At 44.9% G+C, this 22,487-nt stretch overlaps 1 protein-coding gene across 2 annotated transcripts; it reads right to left on the minus strand.

The window, feature by feature from the left end:
* Window positions 1–699: 699 nt before the first annotated feature.
* LOC120935992 (WAP four-disulfide core domain protein 5-like) lies at window positions 700–21,936 on the minus strand. Of its 2 annotated transcripts, none has more exons than XM_040348053.1 (5): window positions 21,738–21,936; window positions 9,337–9,501; window positions 7,046–7,192; window positions 4,359–4,502; window positions 700–874 (listed from the first exon to the last, which is right to left on the minus strand). In XM_040348053.1, coding segments are annotated over exons 1-5 (564 nt in total). In that variant the 5' UTR covers window positions 21,844–21,936; the 3' UTR covers window positions 700–872. The 2 variants fall into 2 exon arrangements, with proteins under 2 accessions (XP_040203987.1, XP_040203989.1); XM_040348055.1 differs by lacking the exon at window positions 21,738–21,936 and adding an exon at window positions 14,334–14,453.
* Between the last annotated feature and the right edge of the window lie 551 nt (window positions 21,937–22,487).

The raw sequence follows: 22,487 nt of genomic DNA on the forward strand, positions 1-22,487 counted from the left end.
TAGCCTTTTAGGGCCTTGATCAATTTTCAAATATACAGTATCCCACAAAAGGGAGTACAACCCTCACATTTTTTTGTAAATATTTTATTATATCTTTTATAAAATGGGTGTCTGCCTTGAACCTACTTGGGGGGACAGGACCTTATAGGGGTCTTCATATAGTCTCTACATCAGTGCTATAAATAAATGGTATAAAAACAATATCAGAGAACTTGGAAGGTATGGCATGGGGCTGTGTTTGCACCTTTGTCTGCATTGCAAAGGAATCTCAGTAGGATGTACTACATTCAGAGAAACACAAAGCAGATCAGACAGGTGGTGCCAGCCACATCGCGTATGCTGTAGATCTATACAATTAATGAAAAACATCACGGGCAGACTTTTGGTCTTTTTTCTGCAATCACTTTTCTATAATTCTAAGTAAATGGGGGATCTGCTAATCTGAGTTTGATGTGCAGTTGGAACACAATGCCCATCTCCATGAGCCCTCAAAGGGGTCAGCTCTCTGGAGAACTTCTATTCCACAGCAATGCAGAAACGCCATAGCAGAGAAGAACTGAAGATGGCCAGGGACCATTCTAAAGACCTCATTTTCATATTAACTGCTTCAAAAAGGTGAAAAAAAAACTCCCAAACTGTTAAAGACTTTTGGAGGTTGCTTTCTGCACCTAGAACAATTAATGACGCTACATATACATATGACACTTCTCATTATCTTTATTAATTAGCAGAAGGTGTATTGCTGACATGAAGGAAAATTCAGACATTTGCAGGGAATTCATTATGGGCCTAGAGGAAGTGTCACTGATGAGAAGCATGATAGACTCCACCTGGATCTCTCCAATCTTCAGACTTCTTCTACGGAGCATTCATCCTTAAAAAACATGTAAAAGTTATTGCAATGTGGTTAGTCAGTGCATGGAAAGAAGGAAGACAAGGATAAGACTTTCAATTGGCTGTGCTGGATGTTTCTGGCTGGAATTTCTTGTTGTAGCTGGAGCTGTAGCATGGCTTATAGTACTATAATATTTTCCTGACTGGGGCAATGCAGCCAACTTAGGGCTAGAACAGTGGTGACCTAATGGCGGTGGAGAGATGAATTGTGTAGTTTCAGATGCATCTCTCATGTGCGGCTAGGCTACTGTTACTGGTCCTCAGCCCAGGACCCTACCTAATGACCCAGCCTGTATCCCTGAGCATAGCAAGACCTTGCAAATACTCATGGTAAAAGTTTGGCTCCTGTCTTTTCCAGTGGCGGCTGGTGCTCAAAATTTTTGGGGGGCGCAAACAAACTGAAAAAATTAAATAAAAACCATCAATTGCAGCCTCACTGTGCCCATCAAACGTAGCTACTGTGCCCATCAATTGTCGTCACTGTGCCATCAAACGCAGCCACTGTGCTCATCAAATGCCGCCAGTTTGCTCCATCAAATGCCGCCACTTTACCCCCTCAAATACAGCCACTTTGCCCCCTCAAATATTTTGCCCCCTATAATACCGCCAGTTTGCCCCCTCAAATACAGCCACTTTGGCCCCTCAAATACTTTGCCCCCTATAATACCGCCAGTTTGCCCCCTCAAATGCCGCCAGTCTGCCCTCTCAAATGCCACCAGTTTGCCCCATCAAATGCAGCCAGTTTGATGTGGGTAGACTCAAGCTCTACATTTTCCCTCCTGACATGCAGTTAAGAAAATAGTCAGATACCTGCTTTGCAGCTTGCCTGGGTATTATATTAAATTTAAGAACGGACCCTAGCCAGAGTAATGACTTTTGGTCAGTATGGGGGTGCTTACAAGTTGTTATATTGAAAGACAGGAGGCCCAGAATTGCACTGGAAAAAATATAACTACCCAAAATATACTTAGGGGCCAATTTACCCAACCTCAACTTATATAACCTAGCCAGCTTGACACAGCATGAAGAACATTGGACTAACAACAATTCCAACTATACCAACATGGTTCCCGAGTCATATATGGTGGGGCCATGGTCCATTTAGGGATTATTACACACACCTCCTGATGCTCTCCCTACTCACATTAAACATAATATGCTCCTATGAGACCTGGAAGGAGAGGGGAACGATATTGAAAATCCCATGCCAATTATTTCTGTTAATGTCCTTAACATCCTCTTCTGTCTTTCCTCAAAAAGTCCAGTCTTTAGCTTTTAGCCTTTAGCCTTTATCAAAGGGATATAGTTAACCCCCAAAGAGTTTGGACCCATGTGGTTCATTGCTGCCATTCTCTATGCTCCAACAGAGCTACGGTATCCCCAGATCACACTTTTTACAATATGCACACATTTGACATTTTGTAACTTGCTTCAACTGTACAGCCCAATCACAACCAAGCCTGGCACTGATACTAGAGAAACCCCCAGAAAAACATGAATTGTTTTGGGTTTACCAGATCCTACAAGAGGCTTTCTACACAGACCATCTGCTATTGGCCAACTTTATTGGCAAAATCTTTTTTATAGTTGCAACCAACACATGCCTAGCTCTGCATTCAACAAGGTTGGATGTGCACCAATACAGCAACTAAAGCTTGGAGGTAGATCCGCTTCAAATTATACATCAAGGCCACCAGGCCTTTAATGTGCTCCCTAAATTTCTTCACCCACAAGGTTCTCCTCTTGCCCTGAATGTCATAGAACCGCCTAACCTTAAACCAGTGATGGAAATGCCCAATTATGGAAGCCGGCTGGCAGGGCACTATTTCCTAAATGGATAATCTAACTGGGTTCACAAGGCCGCTATGTCCATCCATGTGTCTGCTGCATCACGTTCCGAAGTGTGTAGAGACCCGACTAGATAGGAAATCACTTGTTTTTTGGGGGTGGAGAAAAACCATGCTAACCTGATGGATCCAACCAGATTCTCCCAATCTAGAGTTGAAGGGAATATTGTTTAAGCCCTGTACACACGATCGGTCCATCCGATGAAAACAGTCTGATGGACCGTTTTCATCGGTTAACTGATGAAGCTGACTGATGGTCAGTTGTGCCTACACACCATCGGTTAAAAAAACGATCGTGTCAGAACGCGGTGACGTAAAACAAAACGGCGTGCTGAAAAAAACGAAGTTCAATGCTTCCAAGCATGCCTCGACTTGATTCTGAGCATGCGTGGATTTTTAACCGATGGACGTGCCTACAAACGATCGGTTTTTTTTTCTATTGGTTAGGTATCCATCGGTTAAATTTAAAACAAGATTGCTTTTTTTTAACCTATGGATAAATAACCGATGGGGCCCACACACCATTGGTTTGACCGATCGTGTGTACGCGGCATTAGAGTTTTAGACTGATGCCATTAGATAAAATAACATAGAAAAAAAAAAAACAATAACTCCACGATAAAACGTTTTTCAAAAGCTGTTATTTGCAAGTGGAGTTGTCTGAGGGACCTGCTCAGAGAAGTAATGGCCACCTTCAGTCACACAACATGGCATAACACAAACAAAGGGGTAAAACTAGGACAACTAGAAGTGTTCTTAAAAACTTTATTAGCCCCTAAAACATATATCGTTATTTCAGATAATCTAAAACTTCAGATAAATTTGCATTTGTTAGATTCACTAACAGCCAATATTGAAAGGAAATTCCAATACCTATAATAATAATTAATAGTTAGTAATAGTTAAGTTATGATTAGTTAGTTACTATTTCAAATTTTCGGATTTTCATTCTTAATTTGGATTTCAGAATTTTCAGATTTCCGAGTTTCCAAACTTATATTTCCAAATTAACAAATTTGCCTAAAATTTGTTAAAAAAATAATTTGGAACTAGACTAATTGCACATGTCTATTGAGTATATAGTGCTCTTAGCTCGCCATGTTTAGAAAGCTCACCATTACACCTTTTGTAATTTTGAAAAGGTGAAAATGCTAAAACATCAACCTACTCTTTTGAGCTGTATTCCATCTGACACTTAGGGGTTTATTAAAAAAAAACATATGCTCGAATAGAAATCACGAGCACTCGCCCAGCTGTCATGACTTGTCCACCTATTCTTTTATTTCCTGTGATTGTCAGCTCCATCTAGTGGTCACAATACGGTATTTTCCAGATTGAGATATTTCAGGAAAATGCCCCATTGTGGTCACTAGATGGAGCTGGAGGGAGGAATTTGTGAGAGCTGGGCAAAAGCTTGTGTCTTTTTTTTCTAAATAGATCATTACTGACCTCTCAGAGACCTCTCTGTAAAAAAAAAAAAAACGCATGACAACTGTAATATCATCTTGATGCTCAACACAAAAAGTACACATCTGCTTTAAAAAATAGATACTATAGACAGATAGACCTTCAACACCTATGGTGTTGATTGGAGATTGATTGGCAGCTGTAACTTACATGGCAAGGGATCGGTACACTCCTGACGACACAATGGGGTGCAGCACTTCTGCTTCTCTTGACATTCACTGTCACTTTTACATTTTGGTGCCGGTGGGGGAAAGGCACATCTTGTAACAGGAATTGGGCACGATCCAGGTTTTACTGCAATACAGAACACAGCCAGATTAAATAATACCTTACCCCAGTATACAGATCAGAGTAATAACTAGAACCTTCAGAGCCTTTGTGCAAGGAACCATAAAGACCCCCCATTGGGGCCCTTCCCTCCCAGCTCCCCACCCCTTCATAATACAGGGGTCAATGTCACGCCCTTCACAACACAGAGGCCCCCCCATAGAGGCCCTTCATTAGAGCTCAGTGCCCTTATATCAGTGCTCCCCCCCTTTGAAACCCACCCCATTAGATCAGAGTTCCTTTATATCAGTGCCCCTCCTAGGAGTTCCTAAGAGTTCTTCAAAAGAACTGATAGCTGCACACAGCCACTAACACCCAGCACTTTGGTAATCTACTCCTTCCCAGCACAAATTCCCCCCAAATGCCTCCTCCTAGCACAAATCTTCCCCCCTGTCCCCCTCCCAACACAAATCCCCATAAATCGCCACTCTCAGCACCCCCTAAATTTCCCCACCTAGAACAATAATTACCCCCTTACACTCCCAAAATTCTCTCTACCTAGACAAATCACCTCCCCTACAATCTCCTTGTGGCGCCCCCCCACCTCACATGATACCACAGTGCCCAGGACAACCACCCCTCCTGCCGGTGCAGCCCCCTGTACTCCTGGATAGGAGAGGTGGCATATAGATGAACCAATACCCTTATCCATGTATGGTGGACCTGTCCACTTCTCCAACCTTTCTGGAGAGAGGTGCACAGGCTTATCTCGCAAATCACCACCTTCTCGCCTGACTTCACACCGGCTCAGTATCTCCTTCACCACACCTCCCTACCCAAATCAACCTACCATAAGTCCCTAACACTCCATCTTGTTAACGCTGCCACCCAATGTATACCTGTTCGCTGGAGGGATCCTCTCCCTCCTACCGTTGATGATTGGAGAGCCAGGGTTGACAAGGTAGAGGAGATGGAACGGATCATACACCAAGCCAAAGACATGCACGAAAAATTTCGGCTTACTTGGTCTTGCTGGACACAATACAGGGAATCCCGGAACTTGGTTCCTCCTTCCACACCTCCTTCCTCGGCCCTGCCAACGGCCTAGACAGCCATCAAATCATTCTCGCGGTTCTGCCAGTACGTATCCTGCCTTTCCCACCCTCTATTTCCCATCCCCCTGATTCCCTCCTGCTCCTTATATCTACTCCTATGTAGAAACTTAATGTTTACGTGTCCGTCTACCCGTTCAGCTCCCCCCTCACCATGGGTTAGCCCTTGGTGTGACTACACCTAGGTGCTTTTATTCGCAAAACCTATATTCTCACTTCCTTATCATCATAGCACCCTGCTCCTGGGATTGATGGAGCTTAGCTCTATAAGGGACCTAGTTAGGAAGCTCCTAAGTTCAGCTGGAGGGACCCCCCCCCCCCAGGCCACAGTGTGATCCCCTTTGGGGGTGGCTGGGAGGGGATCCGCGGCCCCTGGGTCCGGTGCCTTCCCCGTAGCACGGTGACACCCATAATCCCCCTTTCCCCCTGTCTTGGGACCACTGAATAACACAGTTTATGGCACCATTTTATAGATCCCTTATGATAGAGAAAGATTTTGAACAACACTTACATTTGGGCTCTCTGACCCATAGTTGCATTATATAGTTCATGCAAGATGTTCTAGGGACTGTTTACATGCAATGTGCCTTGTGAAAACTGTTACATATAATGTATGGAATGTACTGCCTGCTGTTATATTGAAAACCCAATAAAATTTGTGGAAAAAAAAAATATAGATGAACCGATCCCCTCCATTTTCTTCCTGCAGCCACTGAAAGGCTGCAGGAGGAAAATGGAAGGGATTGGTTCCTCTACATGCCCCTGCTTCCCCTCCTATCCACTTCTTGCTGTGATCGGGCTCCTGTGTACCAACCTCTCCACACACACACACCCTCCCCCTCAACCCTTGCAGCACTGCCGGGTTCCCCCCCCCCCATAGGCCGGTAAATGTGTAATTTACTGCCCTCTTCCTTGTCTTAATAAATGGAGTCAGTCATCCGCACCGATCGCTGACTCTGTTCATTCATAGCTGAGGCATGGTAAGCTGTGTTTACTATGCTTCAGTTTGTGTATGAACAGGGAGTTCTGTACAGAGCTATTCCTGTGTATGCATTCTGTGCAGCTGAGGCTGCAGAGATGGAGATTGAGAGCCGTGACCGTTCTCTGTCTGTTTAGACCCCTGATATCTCACCTAATCTTCTAAATGGGGCTCCTAAAAAATATATAAAAAATAATACAAAAATAAAATTGGAAATAAATAAAAGGAAATGGTAAAAATAATAAATGCAATAACAAAAACAAAAAACTATTGACACTAGTGGTGGAACTACCATGGTCGCAAAGGTTGCACTTGGGACCGGGCCCTGGCGTTCCACCACTGTGGGTGGCTCTTTATGGTTTCTTGGACCAGGGCTCTGAAGGTTCTAGTTATGTTTTTGCTGCAATACCTTTATAAAGTTCAGTAATAACAGTTTTGGTTATACAGCAATTTCCAAATCACAAAGAGCATTACATTACCTGTCACTGTTGGCGTGCACTGGAGCCTGCAACCGTAATAACAGCATCGCTCGGTGCCTTGGCACTGGTCATCCCTCTGGCACATGGGTACAAATTTCGTAGTTATACACACTGAGGCATCAAAGTATGGGCAGGCATTATTCTTGACTGCAGAGAGAGAAAATAGCTGTGATGAGGATGGAAGGAAGTAGAGACTGAGAAACTGAGACTGAACTAGACACTGAGAGAGTAGAGACGAGATGAGTGCAGGTCGGGACTATGGATGGTGATGAGTGCAGGCTGGGACTATGGAGGGTGATGAATGCAGGCCGGAACTATGGAGGGTGATGAGTGCAGGTCGGGACTATGGAGGGTGTTGAGTGCAAACCAGGACTATGAAAGGTGATGAGTGCAGGCAGGGAGGATGAAAGGTAATAAGTGCCACTGGGACTATAAAAGGGTGATGAGTTCAGGCCAGAACAATGAAGAGAAATGAATGCAAGCCAGGACTATGAAAGGTAATGAGTGCAGGTTGGGACTATGAGGGGTAGGGATGAGCCCGAACATCGGGCGTTCGCCTGTTCGCTGAATAGCGAACAATTTGGCGTGTTTGTGGTAAATTCGAAAGCCGTGGAACAATAAAAGTGAAATATTCCTTTAAATTTCGTACCTGGGGGGTGTCTATAGTATGCCTTTAAAGTGCCACATTTTCCCTATTAGAACAGTCCCTGCACAAAATGACATTTCTAAAGGAAAAAAAGGAATTTAAAACTACTCGTGGCTATAATGAATTGTCGGGTCCTGGCAATACAGAAAAAAGTCATTAAAAAAACGGCATGGGGTCACCCGCGCACGTCACGGGTGGCCCCGCCCTCAGCTATTTAAGAGCTGTCACGGCTGGTCTAGAGTCATTCGGCGGGAGCCTCCCATGTGATTTTCCCATTGTGTTTTTCCATATCCCGGGTCGAAGAAGGATTACATCGCTGTGTTTTTTATAATTCTTTACACTTTCTTTGTGAAATGGTAGGGGTACAATGTACCCCATTACCAATTCACATAAGGGGGCCGGGATCTGGGGGTCCCCTTTGTTAAAGGGGGCTTCCAGATTCCGATAAGCCTCCTGCCCACAGACCCCCACAATCGCAAGGGTTGTGGGGATGAGGCCCTTATCACCATCAACATGGGAACATCCTCCCCATGTTGAGGGCAAGTGGCCTGGTACGGTTCAGGAGGCGGGCGCTCTCTCGTCCCCCCTCTTTTCCTGCTACCTGGCAGGTTGCGTGCTCGGATAAGGGTCTGGCATGGATTTTTGGGAGGACCCCACGCCATTTTTTTTTTAAATTTTGGTTCAGGGTTCCCCTTAATATTCATACCAGACCCAGAGGGCCTGGTAATGGACTGGGGGGAAACCCATGTCGTTTTTTTAATGAGTTTTATCTGTATTTCCGGGACCCGACATATTCATTATAGCCGCAAGTAGTTTTGAATTACTTTTTTCCCTTTAGAAATGTTATTTTGTGCAGGGACTGTTCTAAACATGGGAAAAATGCACCACTTTACAGGCATACTATACACACCCCCAGGTATGAAAATTAAAAGGAATATTTCACTTTTATTGTTTCACTTTAAGCATTATTAAAATCACTGCTCCCAAAAAAACTGCCATTTTTAAAACTTTTTTGCATTGATACATGTTCTCTGGGGCAGGACCCAGGTCACCAAACACCTTTTATGACAATAACTTGCATAATAACCTTTAAAATTAGCACTTTTGATTTTTCACATATGTGTCCCATAGACTTTAACGGCGTTCAAACACATTTTTTGGCTGTTCGCATGTTCTGCTGCGAACCAAACCGGGGGGTGTTCGGCTCATCACTAATGAGGGGTGATGAGCCCTCGCCGGGACTATAAAAGGGTGATGAGTGCAGGCTGAGCACAATATTTATGTTTATCTAAAGTTTATACTGTATATTTAAACTGATGTTCTATATCTGTGTGTACTACATTCAATTTAATACATTACAAAAGATTCCCAGAAAGAGACAACAGAGTATTAGTTGCCTCCTTTCTCACTACCTTGGAGGAGGAGGAGTCTCTGCTCTGACTCACTTATATATGTACATTTCAGCTTCAGCTACCTATCTCTGTAAACAGCATTTTTACAACAGGTAGCAATGACAAAGGTTGAAATACATTTGAAGATTAACCTACATTTCTCTCTCTTTTTCCGTTTCTGTCTCGGACACAAAGCAGAACAGGTCATGTTTTTATGATCTCATGAAATTCTCAGACAGATTGTAAAAACGTACCGTCCAATGGCAGCAGACATTGTCTCCTACCCCTCCAGAAGCAGCACTTCATCTTCCCATTGCAGTCTCCATCTCTCTTACATCCATTGTCCAACGTGGAGCCATCAACTGGGAATTTCACATCTGCAGGACACTTACCAGGTTTCACCCGAGGGAAGAGTATACCTGAGGGGGTTATTAGATGAACCAGATATTTGCTTAGAAGTCCATTTTAGGTTTAGGTATACTACAGTACATGGAAAAAGTTTGTACAAACCTGTCCATCACATCGCTACATACAGTAAGTTTGTTATATATCTAAAACCAGGTGCATAAAATCAAGCACATTCCTGTGCAATGTCCTTATACAGACAATAATGCTTACAAATTTGTGGTAACAGTTTGGGAACAACCCTTCTCTGTTCCAGACTGTGGCCCTGTGTGCAAAGCCAGCTTCATAAAGACATGGCTTAACTAGTTTGGTGTGCAGGAACTGGAGTGGCCTGCACAGAGCCCTGACCTCAACTCTAATTTGGACTTGAACCCTACTGAAGACCTTTGGACTGGAACCCTATGGAACACCTTTGGACTGGAACCCTACTGAGCTTTGGACTTGAACCCTACTGAACACCTTTGGACTGGAATCCTACTGAACACCTTTGGACTTGAACCCTACTGAACACCTTTGGACTTGAACCCTACTGAACACCTTTGGACTTGAACCCTACTGAACACCTTTGGACTTGAACCCTACTGAACACCTTTGGACTTGAACCCTACTGAACACCTTTGGACTTGAACCCTACTGAACACCTTTGGACTTGAACCCTACTGAACACCTTTGGACTTGAACCCTACTGAACACCTTTGGACTTGAACCCTACTGAACACCTTTGGACTTGAACCCTACTGAACACCTTTGGACTTGAACCCTACTGAACACCTTTGGACTTGAACCCTACTGAACACCTTTGGACTTGAACCCTACTGAACACCTTTGGACTTGATCCCTACTGAACACCTTTGGACTTGATCCCTACTGAACACCTTTGGACTGGAACTCTACTGAACACCATTGGACTTGAACCCTACTGAACACCTTTGAAATGAAACCCTACTGAACACCTTTGGACTAGAACCCTACTGAACACCCTTGGACTGGAACCCTACTGAATACCTTTGGACTGGAACTCTACTGAACACCTTTGAACTGGAACCCTACTGAAAACCTTTGAACTGGAACCCTAATGAACACCTTTGGACTGGAACCCTAATGAACACCTTTAGACTGGAACCCTACTGAACACTTTTGGACTGGAACCCTACTGAACACCTTTAGACTGGAACCCTGCTGAACACTTTTGGACTTAAACCCTACTGAACACCTTTGGACTGGAACCTTACTGAACACCTTTGGACTTGAGCCCTACTGAACATATTTTGGATCTCAACCCTACTGAACACTTAACACTTCCAGGAACTTATTTACTGACATGCTGGTACTACGTCATTTTTGTATTTGACCACCCGGTTCAAAGCCAATCCCGACCATACCAACAAGCCATGACAAATGGAGAGACATTTTCCCCGAAATACGTTGGTTCTATTCACCAGTGAATTTGAATAAACCTTCCAATAATGGGGGGGGGGGGGGGTTTGTTACAGCTGGGAACTATCTCCTGTCATCACACCTCCCCCATGGCATTATGTAATGGTGGCCATACACACTTCCATCAATGTCTTCTCTGATCCATCTCCATCCATCCATAACCCATAGTCAGCGACCCATTCCATCTGTATGGGTGGTGGAAAGAAAAGAGGATTCCCATCCATAGTCAGAAAATACGAATGTAAGTTATTGATCACATCTCTGTATCAGCCATACAAACAAAGTATCTCGGTGCTACTGATTGATACAACACGTTTCATAATTTTCCAATTCATAATTGTCTGCTCAATTGTATGCCAATTCGATCATTCTAAATGAATCACACATCAATCGGATAATGGAATTGAAGCATCTATGACCATCATTACAATAGCAAAGCTATGGTTTGGGTGTGCGATTGTATTTATTTGTTATATGAGATGTACACTCATTCACACACACACACACAATATATTGTCCAAAGTATTGGGACGCCTGCCTTTACCCCCAAACATGATATATATTTTTTCAGACACCCTAGAATAAAAAAAAAAGTTAAATAAGAAGAAAAAAACATCTTTAAAGCGCCCAGTCCCGACGAGCTTACGCGCAGAAGCGAACGCATACGTGAGCAGCGCCCGCATAGGAAACCGGTGTTCAAACCACACATGTGAGGTATCGCCGCAATGGTTAGAGCGAGCGCAATAATTCTAGTCCTAGACCTCCTCTGTAACTCCAAACATGCAACCTGTAGAATTTTGTTAAACGTCTTCTATGGAGGATAAAAGTTTGTCGCCATTCCACGAGCGGTGCAACTTTTAAGCGCGACATGTTGGGTATCAATTTATTATGCGTAACATTATCTTTCACAATATAAAAAAAAATTGGGTTAACCGAAAAGTGTTTTTTTTTCCCGAAAAAAAGTGCGCTTGTGACAAAACGTATTGCAACGACTGCCATTTTATTCTTTAGAGCAGGGGTCTCCAAACTTTTTACTTCGAGGGCCACATTCTATATTATACACATATTCGCGGGCCGGAAAAATCATTCATAAATAAATCCACAGTAAAAGAGTGAAATATAATTTGACTTACTGCTGACAGCAGGACTGCATGGTGCTCCTGTATCCTTTGCTGGCACCTAAACGCTGGAGCATCATGCAGTGGGGCTAAACTTCCAGTGTGCATGAGGCTTTACATGCGTTTCCCCATCGTGTTCCCCTTACATCTGTGTCGCCATCATTTTCTCCAAACATCCATGTCCCCATCATGTTCCCCCTAAATCCGTGTCCCCATCATGTTCCCCTTAAATCCGTGTCCCCATCATGTTCCCCTTAAATCCGTGTCCCCATCATGTTCCCCTTAAATCCGTGTCCCCATCATGTTCCCCAAACATCTGTGTCCCCATCATGTTTCCCAAACATCTGTGTCCCCATCATGTTCCCCAAACATCTGTGTCCCCATCATGTTTCCCAAACATCTGTGTCCCCATCATGTTTCCCAAACATCTGTGTCCCCATCATGTTTCCCAAACATCTGTGTCCCCATCATGTTTCCCAAACATCTGTGTCCCCATCATGTTTCCCAAACATCTGTGTCCCCATCATGTTCCCCAAACATCTGTGTCCCCATCATGTTCCCCTTAAATCCGTGTCCCCATCATGTTCCCCAAACATCTGTGTCCCCATCATGTTTCCCAAACATCTGTGTCCCCATCATGTTCCCCAAACATCTGTGTCCCCATCATGTTCCCCAAACATCTGTGTCCCCATCATGTTCCCCAAACATCTGTGTCCCCATCATGTTCCCCTTAAATCCGTGTCCCCATCATGTTCCCCTTAAATCCGTGTCCCCATCATGTTCCCCTTAAATCCGTGTCCCCATCATGTTCCCCTTAAATCCGTGTCCCCATCATGTTCCCCAAACATCTGTGTCCCCATCATGTTTCCCAAACATCTGTGTCCCCATCATGTTCCCCAAACATCTGTGTCCCCATCATGTTCCCCAAACATCTGTGTCCCCATCATGTTCCCCAAACATCTGTGTCCCCATCATGTTCCCCTTAAATCCGTGTCCCCATCATGTTCCCCTTAAATCCGTGTCCCCATCATGTTCCCCTTAAATCCGTGTCCCCATCATGTTCCCCTTAAATCCGTGTCCCCATCATGTTCCCCTTAAATCCGTGTCCCCATCATGTTCCCCTTAAATCCGTGTCCCCATCATGTTCCCCAAACATCTGTGTCCCCATCATGTTCCCTTTAAATCCGTGTCCCCATCATGTTCCCCAAACATCTGTGTCCCCATCATGTTCCCCTTAAATCCGTGTCCCCATCATGTTCCCCTTAAATCCGTGTCCCCATCATGTTCCCCTTAAATCCGTGTCCCCATCATGTTCCCCTTAAATCCGTGTCCCCATCATGTTCCCCTTAAATCCGTGTCCCCATCATGTTCCCCTTAAATCCGTGTCCCCATCATGTTCCCCAAACATCTGTGTCCCCATCATGTTCCCTTTAAATCCGTGTCCCCATCATGTTCCCCAAACATCTGTGTCCCCATCATGTTCCCCTTAAATCCGTGTCCCCATCATGTTCCCCTTAAATCCGTGTCCCCATCATGTTCCCCAAACATCTGTGTCCCCATCATTTTCCCCAAACATCCGTGTTCCCCTTACATCAGTATCCCCAACATTTTCCCCATCATTTTGTGTTCCCATCATTCATCAGTCTCCCTGCATCCCCCATCAGCCCCCACATTTGAGTCTCCATCAGAGCCATCAGGCCCCCCCCCCCCCCTCACCACACACACACACGTTTGTCTCCCAATCAGCCCTCCCCCAGATGTCTGTGTCCTCATAAGAGCCATTAGCTCCCCCCTTCCAATTTCTGTGTCCCCATCCAGAGCCATTCAACTCACCCCCCACATGTGTAACCATCACAGCCCCCCTCCTTGCATGTGTACTTGATTCATACCAGCGCGTCTCGGACGTTACACTGGCTGTGCTGACCTGCTGCACCTCCTGACCCCCACCCCTCTGGTATTACACGCTGGTTAACAGCGAGGCAGGAGGCGGGACCCGGGAGGTGGCAACAGGTCTGCATTAAAGCACCTCATTGGCTGCTAGGATGCCGGGGTCCCAGCAGCCAAGACAGAGAGACGCCGGGAGAGATTGCGGGACCTGCGCTGCATATTGCCGGGGTGAATATGCAGCGCAGGTTCCACAACTGACAGGAGGACTAAGGACTCCAGCTGCGGGCCGTAATAAATGGCCTGGCGGGCCGGATGTGGCCCGCGGGCCGTACTTTGGAGACCCCTGCTTTAGAGTGTTAGGGGAAAAAAAAAAAATAAATATATATATATATATGAATTCTTACCTAAAGTGGGGTCTGCAGTGGGTGGAAATAAAGTGGTGGCTCCCGCACAGAACAGGAGGAGTATCAAGAGGGATCCCGTCTCTGGAGACATGTTCAGTTCCTAGAAATCTTTCTGAGAGGTCAGAGAGATGACGAGGCTTTCATATAGACCATATGAGGAATAAGAAAGGGAGGCACCAGGAACAGGGTTGGACCTGCCACCACACCATGAATGATTGCAAAAGAAAAAGCTTCTTACGTACTTTGATAATTAGCTAAATTCTAATTGTAAAAATGCATCCCTATAATGACATTGGTGAATTTACTTGGTCTTGGGCTTTTTTTATGGTAGAAGGAAGGGAGGCACTAAGAACAGACAGAACCTTCTCCCATATAATAGATGAATGCAAAAGAAGATTCTTGTACGTTACTATGGTGGAATATATCAATACACAAGTATATACAAGTATGTACACATTTGGGGGGATAAAATGTGAGCCGATCTCTAGTACTTAATTTTTGTTTAGATAGAGCACTATATGTTGAGACAATAGACATTACAAATACTTTAATATTATTGTATGCACATGAATATCTTTAACCTCCCTGGCGGTATGATTCTGTCTGGAATTACGTACCAAAAGCGGTACAATTATTTTGCAAGGAAATTTGGCGTTTTATACTGTAGGCCTGTAATTCTTAGGAATAACTCACTTAAATCTGTCCAAACAAGAGTCTTGTAGGCATCCCGGGTATGATTTTTTTTTTAAAAACAAAATTATAAATTATAATATAATAAATAATTATAACAAATAATAATATAATTATAATAAAAATTATTCAATAATGTAATCAACTCAAAATCACAGAAATTTGCTCGGTTGCAGAATTGTCGCTGTCATTACTTTTATTTTTTTATGACGAATTTCCCCACAAATCGCTATCGCACAATTCTGCAAGTGATTATAATTTATTATCGCTGTTTTCTAGCTGCTCTAAAACCATTTTTGACATAAAGGGACACTTTTGGACAATCTACAGTTTTCAGGCAGAAAGAACAGTTTTTATTATATAAAAGTACATGTAGGGCACTGGGCAGACCACAAGGGGTGTGTGTATTTTTTACATACAGTACTGTAATCTATAAGAGTATACTGTGTGTATTGTGTTTGTTTACTTTTTTGAATTTGGCGCCGTTCTCCGCTCCCGTGCGTCGTAACGTCGCAGGGAACGGAGATCGGCGGCACACGGGGAGACTATGAATCGAGCGAGGTCCCGCTCGCTCACACAGCGGGGATGCATCGCAGGATCCAGGGACAAGGTGAGTAACTTGTCTGTGGATCCAGTGAGAAGGTAAGCCGCTGCACGCCGCTGCACACTCTGCACATCCACCCCGAGCGTGACTCGGGGATACCGATAATAGCATAAAAAATCCACCCCGAGTCACACTCGGGTTTACCGCCAGGGATGTTAACCACTTGGTAACCGCCCCATAGACAATATACGTCTACAGGGCGGGTGGTTAACTCTAGGAGGGCGTCAATGTACGTCCTCCCAGAGTCTCTCTCCCGCGCGTCCCCTGGGGCGCGCACACGGGAACATCCGTGACCGCCGGCCGATCACGAATCGCGGTAAACGGCCGCTGATAGCGGCCGTTTACCAGGTGATCGCTCCGTCCAATGACGGAGCGATCACATGTAAACAAACCGGCGTCTTTTGATGACGCCGGTTCCTCCCTCCTCTCTCTGTACCGAGCGGTACAGTGTGAGAGGGGGGAGCGCGGGTGTCAGCAGCGATGTGGATGGATCTGTGACTATTGCAGTCACAGATCCATCCATCCCTGCTCAGCCATCCCTGAAACCCCCTGCAATACTGTGCAATACACTCTGCAATACCCCCCCTACAATACTCTGCAATACCCCCCTGCGCAATACTCTGCATACCCCCCTGCGCAATACTCTGCATACCCCCCTGCGCAATACTCTGCATACCCCCTGCGCAATACTCTGCATACCCCCCCTGCGCAATACTCTGCATACCCCCCCTGCGCAATACTCTGCATACCACCCCCTGCGCAATACTCTGCATATCCCCCTGCGAAATACTCTGCATACCCCCCCCTGCGAAATACTCTACATACCCCCCCTGCGAAATACTCTGCATACCCCCCCCCCTGCGAAATACTCTGCATACCCCCCCTGCGCAATACTCTGCATACCCCCCTGCGCAATACTCTGCATACCCCCCTGCGCAATACTCTGCATACCTCCCCTGCGCAATACTCTGCATACCCCCCTGCGCAATACTCTGCATACCCCCCTGCGCAATACTCTGCATACCCCCCTGCGAAATACTCTGCATACCCCCTGCGAAATACTCTGCATACCCCCCCCCTGCAAAATACTCTGCATACCCCCCCCTGCAAAATACTCTGCATACCACCCCCTGCGAAATACTCTACATACCCCCCCCTGCGAAATACTCTGCATACCCCCCCCTGTGAAATACTCTGCATACCCCCCCTGCGCAATACTCTGCATACCCCCCTGCGCAATACTCTGCATACCTCCCTGCGCAATACTCTGCATACCTCCCCTGCGCAATACTCTGCATACCCCCCTGCGCAATACTCTGCATACCCCCCTGCGCAATACTCTGCATACCCCCCTGCGAAATACTCTGCATACCCCCTGCGAAATACTCTGCATACCCCCCCCCTGCAAAATACTCTGCATACCCCCCCCCTGCAAAATACTCTGCATACCACCCCCTGCGCAATACTCTGCATACCACCCCCTGCGCAATACTCTGCATACCCCCCCTGCTCAATACTCTGCATACCCCCCTGCGCAATACTCTGCATACCCCCTGCGCAATACTCTGCATTACTCCCTGGCAATACTCTGCATTACTCCCCGGCAATACTCTGCATTACTCCCCGGCAATACTCTGCATTACTCCCCGGCAATACTCTGCATTACTCCCCGGCAATACTCTGCAATACCCCTGCACAATTACTCTGCGCAATACCCCCGCACCAATACTCTGCAATACCCCCGCACCAATACTCTGCAATACCCCAACACCAATACTCTGCAATACCCCAACACCACTACTCTGCAATACCCCAACACCAATACTCTGCAATACCCCGGCTAATACTCTGCAGTACCCAGAAAATACTCTGGGAAAAAAATGTGTTTTAACCACTTCCCGCCCGCCGGCCGTCATGACGTCCTTGACTTTGTGCAGGGATATCTGAATGATGCCTGCAGCTACAGGCATCATTCAGATATCATTTTTTTCAGCCGGCGATTCCCTACACCATAAGAACAATCATGTCGGCTGTTCCGCCTCTTGATTGTTCTTACGGGAGGCGAAAGGGGACGTCTCCCCTCCCTTCTCCCTCCGGTGCCTCTTCTGACTCACCGCTACGATCGAAACCAGGATCGTTTTTTTTTTTTTTTTCAGGCTTCCCAGCCTAGAGGTGAGATGTGGGGTCTTATTGACCCCACATCTCACTGTAAAGAGGACCTGTCATGCTATATTCCTATTACAAGGGATGTTTACATTCCTTGTAATAGGAATAAAAGTGATCAAAACATTTATTTTTGGGGAAAAACCTATCAAACTAAAATAAATAAAGTGAAATGAACAATAAAAATAATTTTTTTTTTAATGCGCCCCTGTTCCTGCGTGCTCGTATACAGAAGCGACCGCACACGTAAGTCCCGCCCACATATGAAAACGGTGTTCAAACCACACATGTGAGGTATTGCTGCGAACGTTGGAGCAAGAGCAATACTTTTGGCCCTAGAGCTCTTCTCCAACTAAAAAGATGTAACCAGTAAAAATATTTAAAGCGTCGCCTATGGGGATTTTTAAGTAGCGAAGTTTGGCGCCATTCCACAAGCGTGTGCAATTTTGAAGGGTGACATGTTGGGTATCTATTGACTCGGCGTAACTTCATCTTTCATATTATGCAAAAACATTGGGCTAACTTTAATGTTTTTTTTTTCTTAAAAGCACAAAACCGTTTTATTTCCAAAAAAACGCATTCGAACAATTGCTGCGAAAATAACGTGCGCGATAAAAAGTTGCAACGACCGCCATTGTATTCTCTAGGGTTTTTGCTAAAAAAGCATATATAATGTTTTGGGGTTCTATGTAATTTTCTAGCAAATAAATGGTGATTTTTCCATGTAGGAGAGGAATGTCAGAATTGGTCTGGGTGTTCCAGAACGCCTGATGGTGCTCCCTGCATGTTGGGCCTCTGTATGTGGCCACGCTGTGTGAAAGTCTCACACATTTGGTATCGGCATACTCGGGAGGAATAGCAGAATGTGTTTTGGGGTGTAATTAGTGTTATGCATATGCTGTGTGTGAGAAATAACCGGCGAATATGAACATTTTGTGAAAAAAAAAAAAATCTTGATTTTGCAAAGAATTGTGGGAAAAAATTACAACTTCTAAAAACTCACCATGCCTCTTTCTAAATACCTTGGAATGTCTTCTTTCCAAAAAGGGGTCATTTGGGGGGTATTTGTACTTTTCTGGCATGTTAGGGTCTCAAGAAATGAGAGAGGCTGTCAGTACATCAGATGTGATCAAATTGATCAATTTTCAGTAATTGGTACTATAGCTTGTAGACCCTATAACTTTCACCCAGACTAAATAATAACCCAATTTTTTTTTTTTTTACCAAAGATATGTAGCAGTATACATTGTAGGCCAAATTTATGAAAAAAATTACTTTTTTGCAAAATGTTATAATAGAAATGAAGAAAAATTCATTTTTTTTACAAAATTGTCTTTCTTTTTTCATTTATAGCGGAAAAAATAAAAACCGCAGAGGTGATCAAATACCACCAAAAGAAAGCTCTATTTGTGGGAAAAAAAGGACAAAAATTTCATTTGGTTACAGTGTTGTATGACTGAGTTATTGTCATTCAAAATGTGAGAGCACCGAAAGCTGAAAATTGGTCTGGTTATTAAGGGTGTTTAAGTGCCCAGTTGTCAAGTGGTTAAACAATTACCTGTAATTATAATTAATACACAGGCGTACATGCAGAGAATGGAATAAGAGCCAATTTTGAATTGCCCGTAATTCCGTATTCCAATTAGTTGGTTTGTCATATTTTTATGGTACAATCATGATGATTTTTTTGGGATTCTTACATATCTATAAGTTCCCGAATAGATATTTCTAAATAATCGTCTATACCATTGGTGCCCAATTAGCACGACAGCGGTTAAATATAAATATACATAGTGGCCCGGATTCACAAAGCACTTGCGCCGACGTATCTTACGTATCCACAAACTAAGATACGCCTAAAAACAGGCTTCATCCGACCGACGTAACTTGCCTACGTCGGCGTAGAGTGGGCGCATATTTACGCTGGACACATTTGGCGCTTCCATTGATTTTCTATTCAAATATGCAAATGAGGGAGATACGCTGATTCCCGAACGTACATGCGCCCGACGCAGGCTACGACTGGTGCGCTTAAGTTGTACCTCCGGCGTAAAGTTAAGCCCCATAAAGTAGGTGTAACTCAGCAGACATGGAAAGGTCTGCACCAGGGAACTCAAGCCCGTGTATTTTACGTAGTTTACGTTGGACGTGAATATGACTAGGCGTAGGTTACGTTCACGCCGTAGGCAGTGATCCGGCGTATCTTAGGTTGTTTATCCGACGTGATTGTGAGCATGCGCACTGGAATGCGCCCACGGGACGGCGCATGCGCCGTTCGTTATACGTATCTGTCTGGTGCTCGGCCCATCATTTGCATGGGGTCACGCCTCATTTGCATGGCTCACGCCCACTTCCACTTATGCCGACTTACGCCTTGGAAACCCAGCGCAGATTTGGGAGCATTGGCTTTGTGAATTCAATGCTTGCCTCTCTGCGCTGCGCCGGCGTAGCGCAAAGGAGTTACACTACAGCGGCATAAATGTGCGCCGCTGTATGTGAATCCGGGCCATAATGCATGGATATAGACACATACATCTTTAAAAAATATTCTTGTTTAACCACTTGACCACTGGGCACTTAAACCCCCCTCCTAACCAGACCAATTTTCAGCTTTCAGTGCTCTCACATTTTGAATGACAATTACCATATATACTCGAGTATAAGCCGACCCGAATATATGCCGAGGCACCCAATTTTACCACATGTCCATGCCTCACTGTGCCCATGCCTCACTGTGCCCATGCCTCACTGTGTCTCAAGTACGGTAGTTTTATTATGTCCTAGCACTGTGCCCATCTTCAGTCTTATTATCTCCCGGTGCTGTGCCCATCTTTATTCTTATTATGTCCCGGCACTGTGATACATTCAGTGTAAGCCGTGTAGTGTAACCAAGCGCCGCCTCCTTCTCTTCCTCCTCCGTGATGGAACACTGACTCGGTTTCCCAGCAGTGAGTCAGCCTATCACGGACGAGGAGGAGGAGGCGGCGCTTGGTTACACTACACGGCTTACACTGAATGTATCACATCGGCGGGACATAATAAGATTAAAGATGGGCACAGCGCCGGGAGATACAAGACTGAAGATGTATCACAGCGCCGGGGGATTAGGCTGCAGATGGGTACAGCGCCAGGAGAGACTAGAGTATAAGCCGAGGGGGGCACAAAACATTTTTAAAGCGCCCCGTCCCGACGAGCTTACGCGCAGAAGCGAACGCATAGGTGAGCAGTGCCCGCATAGGAAAACGATGTTCAAACCACACGTGAGGTATCGCCGCAATCGTTAGAGCGAGCGCAATAATTCTAGTCCTAGACCTCCTCTGTAACTCCAAACATGCAACCTGTAGAATTTTTTAAACGTCTCCCATGGAGGGTAAAAGTTTGTCGCCATTCCACGAGCGGCGCAACTTTTAAGCGCGACATGTTGGGTATCAATTTATTCTGCGTAACATTATCTTTCACAATATAAAAAAATTGGGCTAACTTTACTGTCGTCTTATTTTTTTATTAAAAAAGTGTTTTTTTTCCCCCCCAAAAAAAGTGCGCTTGTAAGACTGCTGCGCAAATACAGTGTGACAAAAAGTATTGCAACGACCGCCATTTTATTCTTTAGAGTGCTAGAAAAAAATATATATATTTATATTTATTCTAAGTAATTTTCTAGCAAAAAATCTCAGAAAGAGGCTTGGGGCTTAAGTGGTTAAAGCCCCTTTATATCAAGTAAGTTGACCATCATAAACCTTCTCCATCCCAGAACAAAAAAAACAAATCATTAGAAGAGGTTTTGCACCCATTCTTATTCATAAATGATGAATAGACACATTGCACAACACTCTAAAAATATAATAGATGTGTCTGCATTTTATTTTCTATAGTAATATATCCAAGACGTAGACATTTATAAGTTAATTGAGTCCTTACCTGAATTTTACATAATTTTGAATTCTTACCTAAAGTTTCCTTATCTTCGGTGGGGTCTGCAGTGGGTGGAATTAAAGCGGTGACTCCCGCACAGAACAGGAGGAGTATCAGGAGGGATCCCGTCTCTGGAGACATGTTCAGTTCCTAGAAATCTTTCTGAGAGGTCAGAGAGATGACGAGGCTTTCATATAGACCATATGAGGAATAAGGAAGGGAGGCACCAGGAACAGGGTTGGACCTGCCACCACACCATGAATGATTGCAAAAGAAAAAGCTTCTTACGTACTTTGATAATTAGCTCAATTCTAATTGTAAAAATGCATCCCTATAATGACATTGGTGAATTTACTTGGTCTTGGGATTTTTTTATGGTAGAAGGAAGGGAGGCACTGAGAACAGACAGAACCTTCTCCCATATAATAGATGAATGCAAAAGAAGATTCTTGTACGTTACTATGGTGGAATATATCAATACACAAGTTTAACCCTTTCACGCCGACGGAACGCATATATGCGTCCTCGGCTTTCAGGGGTTATACCGGTATGATGCCTGCAGCCGCAGGCATCATCCCGGTACCGTTGTTTAGAGCGGGCGATCGGCTTTCCAAACATAACAACCGATGCGGCTAAAAGCCGCTCGGTTGTTATGCCGGAGGAGCGGGAGGGGACTTCCCCCTCCCTCCCGCCGCCTCTCGCCGCTCTGACCGGGCCTCCCGTCCCACCGGGAGACCCGATCCACGATCCGGCGCCTCCAGCGTCTCGGCGCGCTCTGAAACAAA

This window comes from Rana temporaria, chromosome 4 (genome assembly GCF_905171775.1).
Source record: "Rana temporaria chromosome 4, aRanTem1.1, whole genome shotgun sequence".
NCBI lineage: Eukaryota > Metazoa > Chordata > Amphibia > Anura > Ranidae > Rana > Rana temporaria.